The 12,609-nt window shown below is 63.0% G+C and overlaps 1 protein-coding gene across 3 annotated transcripts in view; it reads left to right on the plus strand.

The window, feature by feature from the left end:
* Window positions 1-2,245, plus strand: part of LOC117977740 (serine/threonine-protein phosphatase 2A regulatory subunit B'' subunit beta) — a 61,671-nt gene extending 59,426 nt beyond the window's left edge. For 2 of the 3 annotated variants that reach the window (XM_055107040.2, XM_055107041.2), the window contains exon 13: window positions 1,702-2,245. In XM_055107040.2, the coding sequence (XP_054963015.1) occupies window positions 1,702-1,852 (151 nt within the window). In that variant the 3' untranslated portion in view covers window positions 1,853-2,245. The remainder of the gene's footprint in view (window positions 1-1,701) is intronic. The other variant, XR_008622940.2, reaches the window with a different exon arrangement.
* The last annotated feature ends 10,364 nt before the right edge of the window (window positions 2,246-12,609 follow it).

Consider the following 12,609-nt stretch of genomic DNA (forward strand, 5'->3'; position numbering starts at 1 on the left):
ACTGGCTGAAGTCATCTCTCTTCGTTTGTTTTTTTTTTGGAGGCAGGGTCTGGCTGTGTCACGCAGGCTGGAGGGCATTGGCGCAATCTCAGCTCGCTGCAGCCTCCACCTGCTGGGCTTAAGGAATCCTCGCACCTGAGCCCCCCGAGTGGCTGAGATTACAGGCACGCACCACCACACCCGGCTACTTTTTTGTATTTTTTTTTAGAGATGGGGTTTCGCCGTGTTGCCTAGGTTGGTCTCGGATGCCTGAGCTCGAGGGTTCTCCCCGCCTCGGTCCCCCAACGTGCCGGAATTACAGGCGTGAGCCCCCGCCCAGCCTTGAGTGAGCTTTGCGGGTTTGTGTGTTTCAGAAACTTGCCCGTTCCCATCAGTGGGTTATCGTTGGTATTTCCTGTTCGTGACTCTGATGTCTGCAGAATCCAGTGATAGCGTCTCTCACGCTCCTGATACTGACTTTGTGTGTGATCAGTGAGGCGAGGGGCCGATGAGGTTCACTCCTCTTCCCAGGGAACCACGGGTGTTTCTCCCCTTTGTTCTGCTGTTTTCCTTGAGTATCTTCAGGCAGCGACGTGGGCCATGGACACCACAGCCCATGGCCTTCTCATTTTGGTGCAGCTCAAAATACTTTCTGGTTACCGTTGGGTTCCCGACCCATGGGTTCCATGGACGTGCATTTTAATCCCTGCTACCCCATCAGCTGCCCCGTCCGATTCCTGCCAAGCAGCCCAGGGCCCCCACGGCCCACCCTGGGCCGTCTGTCCTGTGTGTCCATCCTCCTCGTGGTCATTGTGTGCACCGTGGCTCTGACCTGGCAGCCAACCTCTGGGTCCCCACAACTTCCCAGTCTCTGCCTTCTCCTGTCGGACACCCTAAGGCAGCCGTGGCCCCCAGACCTAGCCTGGATGGGTGTGCGCCTGTCCCCACCACCATCTGTCACCTCTGCTCCCCACCTGACCAGAGTCCACCCCCACCGCCGCCCAGCTTTGTGTCTGCCGCACAGCCAGCAGCACGCTGGGGTCGACTGCCTTCACCGTGTCCACACCTGCTCCGGCAGTGGGAGCTCAGGTCCGTGGGGGTGACCGCAGGGAGCTCAGTGCCAGGCTGTCGGGGGCATCTTGGAAAGCAGAGGTGTCCCCACAGGATCTCTGAGAGTCTGTGTGGTCTGTGGCCGCGCTGGGTTCCCCGGAGCAGCGCCCGATGTCACGGCGGAGACCTTAAGGGAAGGCGCGCGTCCAGTCCTCGCACTGCTGTGTGTTCTGGTCAGAACGGAAGTGGTGGCCTCTACTAGGAGCTTCTGTGCTTTGGGAGAATGTGTCTAAACTGTGGTCCCGTGTGGACACCATGACCCAATTGTGTAAACACAGGCCCCGTGCAGCTCGGAGGCTGCCCTCTGAGAGTCGCCGTCATATCGCTTTGGGGAAAAGGCGCGCCCGCCTGGGTCCTCTGTGTGTAGCTCACGCCTGGGGCTCCGTCCCATCCTGGGTGGGTTTTCACCTGCACCGCAGGCCCCTATCCCGGGAGCATTCGTGGAGCCGGCGTCCTCAGCCAGGAGCGCGTTGCTGGCTCAGCGGCTGGAGCTCGAGGTCGGCTCAGGGGACTGTCTCGTGCTGGAGGTTGGCGGCCGAGCAGCCTGCGTTTCCCGGAAAACATGACCCGCTCCGTGCCGCTGGCCACGTCTTCACCACCCCCTCGTTGCAGGTTCGAGGCCGAGCTCAGCCCTGTGGAGCAGAAGCTGAGTGCGCTGCGGTCCCCGCTGGCCCAGAGGCCCTTCTTCGAGGCGCCCTCACCACTGGGCGCCGTGGACCTGTACGAGTACGCATGCGGGGACGAGGCCCTGGAGCCACTGTGACACCGCCCGCGAGAACGCCACCGCGGGGCCGCTCCCCACGTGCCACCACCGGGACGCCGCGGCTCGTGTAAAAACTGCTGTGGAAAATGAGTGCGTGTGTACGGAATGATAAATTTTTATTTATTCACAGAAGCGTGTTGATGGCCGCCGTGGGTTCGTGGCCGGACCTGCCCAGAGCTCTGTGCCCGGGGGACACGTAGGGCCGCTCGTGAATGGGACGGGTTCCCACACGGACACCCTCGGCACTTGCCGTTCCCGGCCTGGGTTCCGGGGCCTGCGTCTGTGGAAAGGGTCTGTGTGGGCACAACGGTGACCGGCGGCTCCCGGGCGCCTCTGGACGGGAGCCTCCGCCACAGGCTGTGTGAATGTTTTGTGTAAACGTACAAAAGCGTTTCTGGCGATCACGCTTGTATGTTTGAATGAACGTTTGGAGGATTTTCAGCCATGGGCTCGGCTCCCTCAGCCTCAGCGTGGCTCCGTCCGGGATTTACAAGCGTCGGTGCTGGATGGGGACCGCGACCACGCCAGACGCCTCGGGGTGCAGCCTGGGCCTCTCTGCGGGGCCCCCTCCCCAGCCAGGGGGACCCCACCCTCGGGCCGTTCCCTCCCGGAGCCACGGACCCAGGCCCTGTTCCACAAACAACCCCAGAAGGAAGGAGCCCGCGCCAGAGTGGGGACGTCCACACCTGGGGGACACCTAAATGAGGGGGTTCGGAGGCCCCACCAGGAGGAGCCCCGTGTGCAGGGGAGGCCACGAGCCCCCCCAGGGGCACCCAACACGGATGAGCCCAGGCCCAGCTCTGCTCCCTCTGCAGGCAGGGGAGGGTCACAGGTGGTGACCATGGGAACAACCCCCTGTCCTCACACAAGACAAAACGCTCCCCCAGGAAACGGAGGTGGCAGCGTCCACGCGGCAGGGCAGCCCTGTGCCCTTGGGGAGGGCAGGGCAGGGCCAAGCCGGGACCACCCCGAGAGCAGCACACACACCCCGTTCATCCACCGGCAGCCGTCGCTGTGAAGGAGATGGACAGACAGGGTGGTCCCGTGACCCCTGAGGAGAGACTGCGGGGGCTCCAGGTGGTGGGTAGACGAGGCAGCACCTCCCAGGGGAATGCCGCTGCCCCCAAGGTGTCCTCAGTGTCACCAGGTGCTCCCCTGAATTCCCGGACACCCCCACCTGGGTCTGCGAAGTGTCAGGACCCCCCAACAAAAGGGCAGGTGCAGGGCAGGAGAGTCTGTGGCTGCCGCAGGGAAATGACACTGGGAGCCACGGCCTGCAGGGCCCACCCTGCCCCTGCCCCGAGCTCCGGGGAGCCTGTCTGGGAGACCATGTCCGCCCGCCCCCCCCACCACACACAACCTATGAGCCGGAGCCCATGGTCATGGGAGGGGCCAGAAGTGGGGGGTTCACCTCTGACCGGTGCCCTCAGCCTCCCACAATGACACTGGGAGCCCCCCAATTAGGGTTCAAGGCTGGGACATGAGAGGCCTCCCTGGGGCCGTGAAAGACAGCGTCCCCCACCCACGTCGCTGTTGAGGCCCCTGCACAGCCCCTGAGCATCCTCCGACATCCCTATACCCACTGCATTCCCCCAAGCGCCCCGTCCTTCCCCAGCCACAACCCCAGATGCCCTGGGCAGTGCCGGGGCCGGGCGTGCACACCCACACCTTTGCCGGACAAGTGGGGGGGTCCTGTCGGGGGCCCTTGTGGACGGCGGCGCTGCGGGGAGGCCCAGAGCCCAGCAGTCGTGCCCTCCACCTGTTCTGGGGGTCCATTCCCCCGAGAGCTCACGTGTGCAGGGGGCCAGGGACCCCACAAAACAAGCACTCGGGGCACCCTGACCGTGGCCAGCGTCCCGCCAGAAGCCGGGATGTTCCACGGCTCGGCACCTCACCCTCTGTGAATGACAATCGTGGGTCCCCCGCATTTCGTGGCCGTCACCCCTTGGAGATCCCCGAGAAGGGACGCAGCCCACCCCACCCCACCCCTCCCTCACGGGGTGCCATCGTGTCAGACCCAAGAGTGTTCACAGGGGCAGCCCCAGGTTCACCCAGGAGCAGCAGCATGAGCTCTGTTCCGGGAGGACCAGGAAAGGTGACGGCCACTCCCCAGCAACGGTGCCAGCCACAGCCCTGCGGTCCCCGGGCACCTCCTCATGGGACAAGACACAGCTGCTCAAGGTGCAGCAGGGGTGACGGGCGCCACAGGCTCCCAGCACCGGCACCAGACCTGCATCCACAGCGCTGTCCTGAGGGGCGGCAGGGACGGGCACGTCAAGACAGGCTCCCCAGAATAAGGGGACCCAGCCTGGTGGGGGGACGGGGCCTGGAGAGCCATGAGACGGGGGAGACAGAGGAGATGGAGAGATGGGGGAGAACTGGGGGGCATCGGATACAGGGATGAGGCAGAGCCGGACCCAGCCGTGGCCTGCAGCCCTCAGGTCCCGGGGCACCTCCTCGTGGGACAGGACACAGCTCCTCGACGTGGAGCGGGGGTGACGGGCACCACAGTTTCCCAGCACTGGCACCGAGAGCCCCGCCCAGAACAAGGGGGGACCCAGCCTGCGGAGGGACGGGGCCTGGACAGCCATGAGACGGAGGAGACGGAGAAGGGAGAGATGGAGGAAATGGAGACGGGCAAGACGGAGGGGACGGGGGAGACGGAAGAGAAGGGAGTTCTGGGGAGAGTTCGGGGAGAACTGGCGGGCATCAGATGCAGGAATGAGGCAGAGCCAGACCCAGCCGCACCCAGCAGTTCCTAGAGGAGACACGGCTCCCGGGGGAGCGGGAGGCCTTTATGACTCAGAGCCGGGGAAGGAGCAGAGGCTGGAGGTCGTCCCCAGCACGGTGCCCACGGGCCGCCCTGCCCAGGCCGAGGGGTCGGACCCCACACGGCACAGAAGCCCCGTCTGCTGCAGCCCCGAGACACACATCCTGTGGCTGACAGCCGTGCGGCCCCTCGGCCGGCGCAGACCCCACGTGGCACAAACGGCCCTGCTGGGTCTCAAGCCTGCAGAGAAGGCCACTCACCCGGCAAGACGCTGCTGCGTGGCTACAGCAGGGGCCTCGAACCACGTTCCCCATGACCCACGGGCAGACCCTGGCAGGGCAGGGATCCCTCCACCCCGGCACCGTGTAGAAGTCACAGCTCCCCCAGCCTTGGCTGCCGCACACGCCACTCAGGGCCTGGGGAGCAGCCGTTCGGGTCTCAGTGGCACAGCGGCCCCAGGACGCGTCTGCGCAGCTCCTGGGCGGGGGCCGCCCCGGGTCTTCCTCACGGGGGCCTGGCCGTCGGCTGCAGCCTCCCACGGCCCCGTGTCCTCACCATGGCGTAGCTGTCTCCACCCTGGTATCAGCTCCCACAGCAGCCCCGGCCGCCACGAGTGGGTCTGACCATGAGTGGGTCCTGACCACAAGGCGGGGGTCCTGCCCGCCTCTGCCCCAGAGAACAGCCCCTCCGCGGGGACAGGGCCACCCCATCTCCCTAGCGCGGCGCTGCCTGACCTCACGGAGCAGGCATGGGGGGGACGAGGCCCTGTTGGGGGGGACGAGGCCCTGTTGGGGGGGACGAGGCCAGCGGTGCAGGGACAGGAGGTCCCGCTTGGACATAAACGCCCGCAGGCCTCCCCACAACACGGCTTCTAGACCCAGTCCCTCAGCCCCCAGCACACAGGTCCTTGCCCTGCAACCAAGACGGGCCTGAGCGGTACCTACGGCCGACAGCCCCTCCCACAGGTGCGCCCACAGAGGGACGCAGCGGCCCCGCCCACAGGTGCGCCCACAGGGGGACGCAGCGGCCCCGCCCACAGGTGCGCCCACAGGGGGACGCAGCGGCCCCGCCCACAGGTGCGCCCACAGGTGCGCCCACAGGGGGACGCAGCGGCCCCGCCCACAGGTGCGCCCACAGGTGCGCCCACAGGGGGACGCAGCGGCCCCGCCCACAGGTGCGCCCACAGGGGGACGCAGCGGCCCCGCCCACAGGTGCGCCCACAGGGGGACGCAGCAGCCCCTCCCCCAGGTCACAGAGGCCCCCGAGCCCCCGTCCTCCTCGCAAGGGCCTCGGCTCCCAGGCACTCACACAAACCTTGCAGGAGACTCAGAGAAGTGGGCCTTAGGGAGGCAACCCCCTAGCTATAGCGATTCCAGAAAGGCAGACACTATGCTGTGCCTGTTTTCTGTTTGTCACCCAGGCTGGAGTGCAGTGGCGCGATCTCGGCTCACTTCAGCCTCTGCTTTCTGGGTTCAAGCCATTCTCCTGCCTCAGCCTCCCGAGTAGCTGGGATCACAGGTGCCCTCCACCACACCCGGCTAATTTTTCTATTTTCAGTTGAGACGGGGTTTCTCCGTGTTGGCCAGGATGGTCTCTAACAACTGACCTCAAGTGATCCACCCGCCTCAGCCTCCCAAAATGCTGGGATGACAGATGTGAGCCACCGCGCCTGACATTTTTAATAGAAAACTGGGGTCCCACTAGGCAAGGTGGCTCACGCCTGTCATCCCAGCACTTTGGGAGGCCGAGGCGGGTGGATCGCCTGAGGTCAGGAGATCGAGACCAGCCTGGCTAACATGGTGAAACCCCGTCTCTACTAAAAATACAAAAAATTAGCCAGGCGTGGTGGCGGGCCGCTGTAATCCCAGCTACTCGGGAGGCTGAGGCAGGAGAATGGCATGAACCCGGGAGGTGGAGGTTGCAGTGAGCTGAGATTTCAGCACTGCACCCCAGCCTGGGCAGCAGAGCGAGACTCTGTCTCTAAATAAATAAATAAATGTGCCACGGAAACCTGCCCCGTCCTCACCTCACCCAATGTCAGAGTCAGGGACACAGGGCATGGCCCACAGGGTAGGATGACAGGATGTCCACCCGGGCCCTGACCCTCCTGACCGCCCCTCATCCGGGGGTACCCCGACCTTTTAGGACTACGAGGTGCCCTGAACACCAGGGATGTGGGGTGCCCCAATCCTTTAGGACTACGGGGTACTCTAAACATGACAGCCAGGGGGTACCCTGACCCTTTAGGACTATAGGGTGCCCAGAACATGACGGCTGGAGGGTACCCCAACCTTTTAGGGCTGTGGGACACACTGACTTCTTAAGTCTACAGCTGGGCCTACAGGAGTCCAGGGGACGCCAGGCCTATGTGGGGAGGGGGCAGAGGCAGAAAAGTGAAGGGGGAGGTGCAGGGCATCGGCTGTCCCTGCCCTGAAGGGAGGGATGGGGCCAGTCAGGTAGGCGTGCGGCCAGGACCACCCAAGGACTCAAGGGAGAGATGGGGGGGATGGGGAGGGGGGGACGGGGGGAGGGGAGAGAGGAAGGGGGGGACGAGGGGAGGGGAGAGAGAAAGGGGGGGACGGGGAGAGAGGAAGGGGGGACGGGGAGAGAGGAAGGGGGGGACGGGGAGAGAGGAAGGGGGGACGGGGAGAGAGGAAGGGGGGGACGGGGAGAGAGGAAGGGGGGGACGGGGAGAGAGGAAGGGGGGGACGGGGAGAGAGGAAGGGGGGGACGGGGAGAGAGGAAGGGGGGGACGGGGAGAGAGGAAGGGGGGGACGGGGAGAGAGGAAGGGGGGGACGGGGAGAGAGGAAGGGGGGGACGGGGAGAGAGGAAGGGGGGGACGGGGAGAGAGGAAGGGGGGGACGGGGAGAGAGGAAGGGGGGGACGGGGAGAGAGGAAGGGGGGACGGGGAGAGAGGAAGGGGGGGACGGGGAGAGAGGAAGGGGGGGACGGGGAGAGAGGAAGGGGGGGACGGGGAGAGAGGAAGGGGGGGACGGGGAGAGAGGAAGGGGGGGACGGGGAGAGAGGAAGGGGGGGACGGGGAGAGAGGAAGGGGGGGACGGGGAGAGAGGAAGGGGGGGACGGGGAGAGAGGAAGGGGGGGACGGGGAGAGAGGAAGGGGGGGACGGGGAGAGAGGAAGGGGGGGACGGGGAGAGAGGAAGGGGGGGACGGGGAGAGAGGAAGGGGGGGACGGGGAGAGAGGAAGGGGGGGACGGGGAGAGAGGAAGGGGGGGACGGGGAGAGAGGAAGGGGGGGACGGGGAGAGAGGAAGGGGGGGACGGGGAGAGAGGAAGGGGGGGACGGGGAGAGAGGAAGGGGGGGACGGGGAGAGAGGAAGGGGGGACGGGGAGAGAGGAAGGGGGGACGGGGAGAGAGGAAGGGGGGACGGGGAGAGAGGAAGGGGAACAGGGGAGAGGGGAAGGGGAACAGGGGAGAGGGGAAGGGGAACAGGGGAGAGGGGAAGGGGAACAGGACAGAGGGGAAGGGGAACAGGACAGAGGGGGCGGGAACAGGACAGAGGGGGCGGGAACAGGACAGAGGGGGCGGGAACAGGACAGAGGGGGCGGGAACAGGACAGAGGGGGCGGGAACAGGACAGAGGGGGCGGGAACAGGACAGAGGGGGCGGGAACAGGACAGAGGGGGCGGGAACAGGACAGAGGGGGCGGGAACAGGACAGAGGGGGCGGGGACAGGACAGAGGGGGCGGGGACAGGACAGAGGGGGCGGGGACAGGACAGAGGGGGCGGGGACAGGACAGAGGGGGCGGGGACAGGACAGAGGGGGCGGGGACAGGTGCCGGAACCAGGGTCACACGTGGAAGGCCAGGACCCTGGGTCAGGAGGGGGCGCGAAGACCCGGGGTGACACGTGGGACGGCCTCCTGACTGGAGCGTGGCCTTCAGTCGCGCTGTCACCAGCCTGTGGGACCCCCGGGGTGCAGAGAGGGAGCCAAGCCTCGGGGGCCCAGCCCGGATGCTGCCGACTCCCATTGTCCAGCCTCGCCGAGAGCCCACTGACGTCATCACTCCACAGCGCTCCCATCCCGGGATTCCGGGGCCTGTGCAGGAGAAACGCAGGTGCAGGGCCTCGTCCCCACACACCGCTGGCATCTGTGCTCCACAACCAAACTCCTAGAGCCGTCATCATCCCTGGGCTGCAGCGCCGGCCGGCGACGACTCCCTGACCACCTCGCTGGGGTCACGTGTCCCCGTGGGTAGAAAATCCAGTGACGGATGTAGACAAAGAGCCCTCTGCACGCCTGGAAGCCCAGCGCCTTCGGAGGCCGAGGTGGGGGGATCACCTGAGCTCAGGGGTTTGAGACCAGCCTGGGCAACGTGGCGAAACCTCGTCTCTAGGAAAAATTTAACAAGCAGACGGACACGGTGGTGCACACCTGTGATCCCAGCTACTCGGGAGGCTGAGGCAGGAGAATGGCGTGAACCCGGGAGGCAGAGGTTGCACTGAGCCGAGATCGCGCCACTGCACTCCAGCCTGGGTGACAGAGCAAGACCCTGTTTAAAAAAAAAAAAAACAAAAAAAACCCATTTAGCCATTTGCATGATGAGGACCAAGGGAATAAAAATGAAAAGAAATCTCAGCAACTCACTCTCCAATTCCTGTAGGAAAATGAAATGAGAAACATACGCACGTAAAGTATTTAGTATTTCCTGCAGTTTAAGAAATAGAATCCGGGGCCGGGCGAGGTGGCTCACGCCTGTCATCCCAGCACTTTGGGAGGCTGAGGCAGGTGGATCACCTGAGGTCAGGAGTTCGAGACCAACATGACCAACGTGGCGAAACCCGGTCTCTACTAAAAAATACAAAAATTAGCTGGGCGTGATGGCAGGTGCCTGTAAATCCCAGCTACTCGGGAGGCTGAGGCAGGAGAATCGCTTGAACCCGGAAGGTGGAGGTTGCGGTGAGCCGAGATCCCGCCACTGCACTCCAGCCTGGGCAACAAGAGCAAAACTCCGTCCCCCCAAAACAAAAAACAAAAAAAAAGAAAAAAAAGAAAAACAAACTTGCAAACCTGTTATAAAACAGCCACCCCCTGGCTGGGCGCTGTGGCTCATGCCTGTAATCCCAGCACTTTGGGAGGCCGAGGCGGGTGGATCACCTGAGGTCAGGAGTTTGAGACCAGCCTGGCCAACATGGGGAAACCTCGTCTCTACTAAAAATACAAACATTTGCCTGGCCTGGTGGCAGCTGCCTGTAATCCCAGCTACTCAGGAGGCTGAGGCAGGAGAATCGCTTGAATACAGGAGGCGGAGGTTGCAGTGAGCCAAGATCGTGCCACTGCCCTCCAGCCTGGGCAACAAGAGCGAAACTCTGTCTGGGGGGGGGAAAAAAAAAAAGGAAAGCAGCAGAGATCTATGTCCAGCGAGAAGCTCCCAACAGAGACCACGCACCCTGGAAACATCCGCTCCTATGAGGTTTTTAGACAGAGGGTCTCACTGTTGCCCCAGCTGCCAGTGCAGGGGCGCAATCACAGCTCACAGCAGCGTTAGCCTCCTAGACTCAGGCGATCCTCCTGCCTCAGCCTCCCTAGTAGCTGGAAGGACAGGTGCCCCACCACCAGGCCCGGCTAATTTTTAAAAGTTTCTCAGGGCCAGGCACCGTGGCTCACGCCTGTCATCCCAGCACTTTGGGAGGCTGAGGCGGGCGGATCACCTGAGGTCAGGAGTTCAAGACCAGCCTGGCCAACATGGTGAAACCCCGTCTCTACTAAAAATACAGAATTTAGCCAGGCGTGGTGGCGGGTGCCTGTAATGCAAGCTACTCGGGAGGCTGAGGCAGGAGAATCGCTTAAACCCGGGAGGCGGAGGTTTCCGTGAGCTGAGATCACGCCACTACAGTCCAGCCTGGGTGACAGAGCGAGACTCTGTCTCAAAAAAAAAAAAAGAAAAAAGAAAAAAAAATTCTTAGAGAAGAGGGTCTCGCTATGCTGGCCAGGCTGGTCTCGAACCCCTGGGCTGAGGCAACCCTCCTGCGTTGGTATCCCACAGTGCCGGGACGACAGGCCTGAGCCACCGCGCCCGGCCATCTATGGCTTTTTATCCCCAACGTAAGGCAAGGAAGAGGCACAGCTCAGGAGCGAGCTGAGTCGACGCCAGATGGCGCCCAGGTCCCGAGCCAGCTGTGTCTGCAATGCGGCCACCTGCACATCCCCTCTCATCCCAGAGCTCACCCTCCGGAGCCATCATCCCCCCAACACGCAGGGCTCACCCTCCCAAGGGCCCCTGGCAGGGTCAGGGCTTGCGTGGTGGTCCGTGGACTCGCTTACCGACCCTCCTTCTGCGCGGCCTCCTGAAGCCCTTGGATGGCTCAGAGGGCACGGGGACCAGGTACTAAAGGATAATGATGGCTATACACACATCCCTGAGGTCACCACCTGGGGACGCCCTCATTCCATCTCTCAGTCTATGAACCGGGAAGACGCAGCCCGGGAGACTGACGGCTACACAGACACACACACGTCCGTGAGCTCACCACCTGGGGACGCCCTCATTCCATCTCTCAGTCTATGAACAGGGAAGACGGAGCCCGGGAGACTGACGGCTACACAGACACCCACACACACATACACACACACACCCCCCCATCCCTGACCTCACCACCTTGGGACGCCCTCATTCCATCTCTCAGTCTATGAACAGGGAAGACGGAGCCCGGGAGACTGACGGCTACACAGACACACACACAAACATACACATACACACACACACCCCCCCATCCCTGAGCTCACCACCTTGGGACGCCCTCATTCCATCTCTCAGTCTATGAACAGGGAAGACGGAGCCCGGGAGACTGACGGCTACACAGACACACACACAAACATACACATACACACACACACCCCCCCATCCCTGAGCTCACCACCTTGGGACGCCCTCATTCCATCTCTCAGTCTATGAACAGGGAAGACGGAGCCCGGGAGACTGACGGCTACACAGACACACACACAAACATACACATACACACACACACCCCCCCATCCCTGAGCTCACCACCTGGGGACGCCCTCATTCCATCTCTCAGTCTATCAACAGGGAAGATGGAGCCCGGGAGACTGACGGCTACACAGACACCCACACACACATACACACACACACCCCCCCATCCCTGACCTCACCACCTTGGGACGCCCTCATTCCATCTCTCAGTCTATGAACAGGGAAGACGGAGCCTGGGAGACTGACGGCTATACATATAGACACACACACACACACACACACACACACACGTCCGTGAGCTCACCACCTGGGGACGCCCTCATTCCATCTCTCAGTCTATGAACAGGGAAGACGGAGCCCGGGAGACTGACGGCTATACATACACACACACAAACATACACACACACACACACACGTCCCTGAGCTCACCACCTGGGGACGCTCTCATTCCGTCTCTATGAACAGGGCAGACGGAACCCAGGAGCCCAGGAGATTGACGGCTACACGCACACACAGACACACACAGACACACACACACACACACACGTCCCTGAGCTCACCACCTGGGGACGCCCAATGTTCCTCCCCCAGCACCTTCGAAGCTCTCATTCCGTCTCAGTCTATTAACAGCGAAGACGGAGCGCAGGAGAGGCCTCCGTCCCGCGCTGCCCTGGCAAATCTGGGTCCCAATTCTGAGTTCGGTGTGTTAGAAATAATAGGCTATGTGCCCCCTTAAGGCTGAATATAGCTAACCCCATTTACCCAGGCTTTGCACGTCACAATTCCACTCATGGTGTAGCTGGGACCACAGGCACCCACACACCACACCCAGCTAATTTTTAATTTTTTTTTTTTTTTTTGTAGATACGGGTTCTTACCATGTTGTCCATGCTGGTGTCAAACTGCCGGGCTCAAGCAATCCTCCCACCTCAGCCTCCCGAGTAGCTGGGACCACAGAAGGTCCATCCCACACCCCCACCCCACCGTCAAGCTCTCGCTTTATGGCCCAGGCTGGAGTGCAGTGGTACAATCT

This window comes from Pan paniscus, chromosome Y, assembly GCF_029289425.2.
Source record: "Pan paniscus chromosome Y, NHGRI_mPanPan1-v2.0_pri, whole genome shotgun sequence".
Classification (NCBI taxonomy): Eukaryota; Metazoa; Chordata; class Mammalia; order Primates; family Hominidae; genus Pan; species Pan paniscus.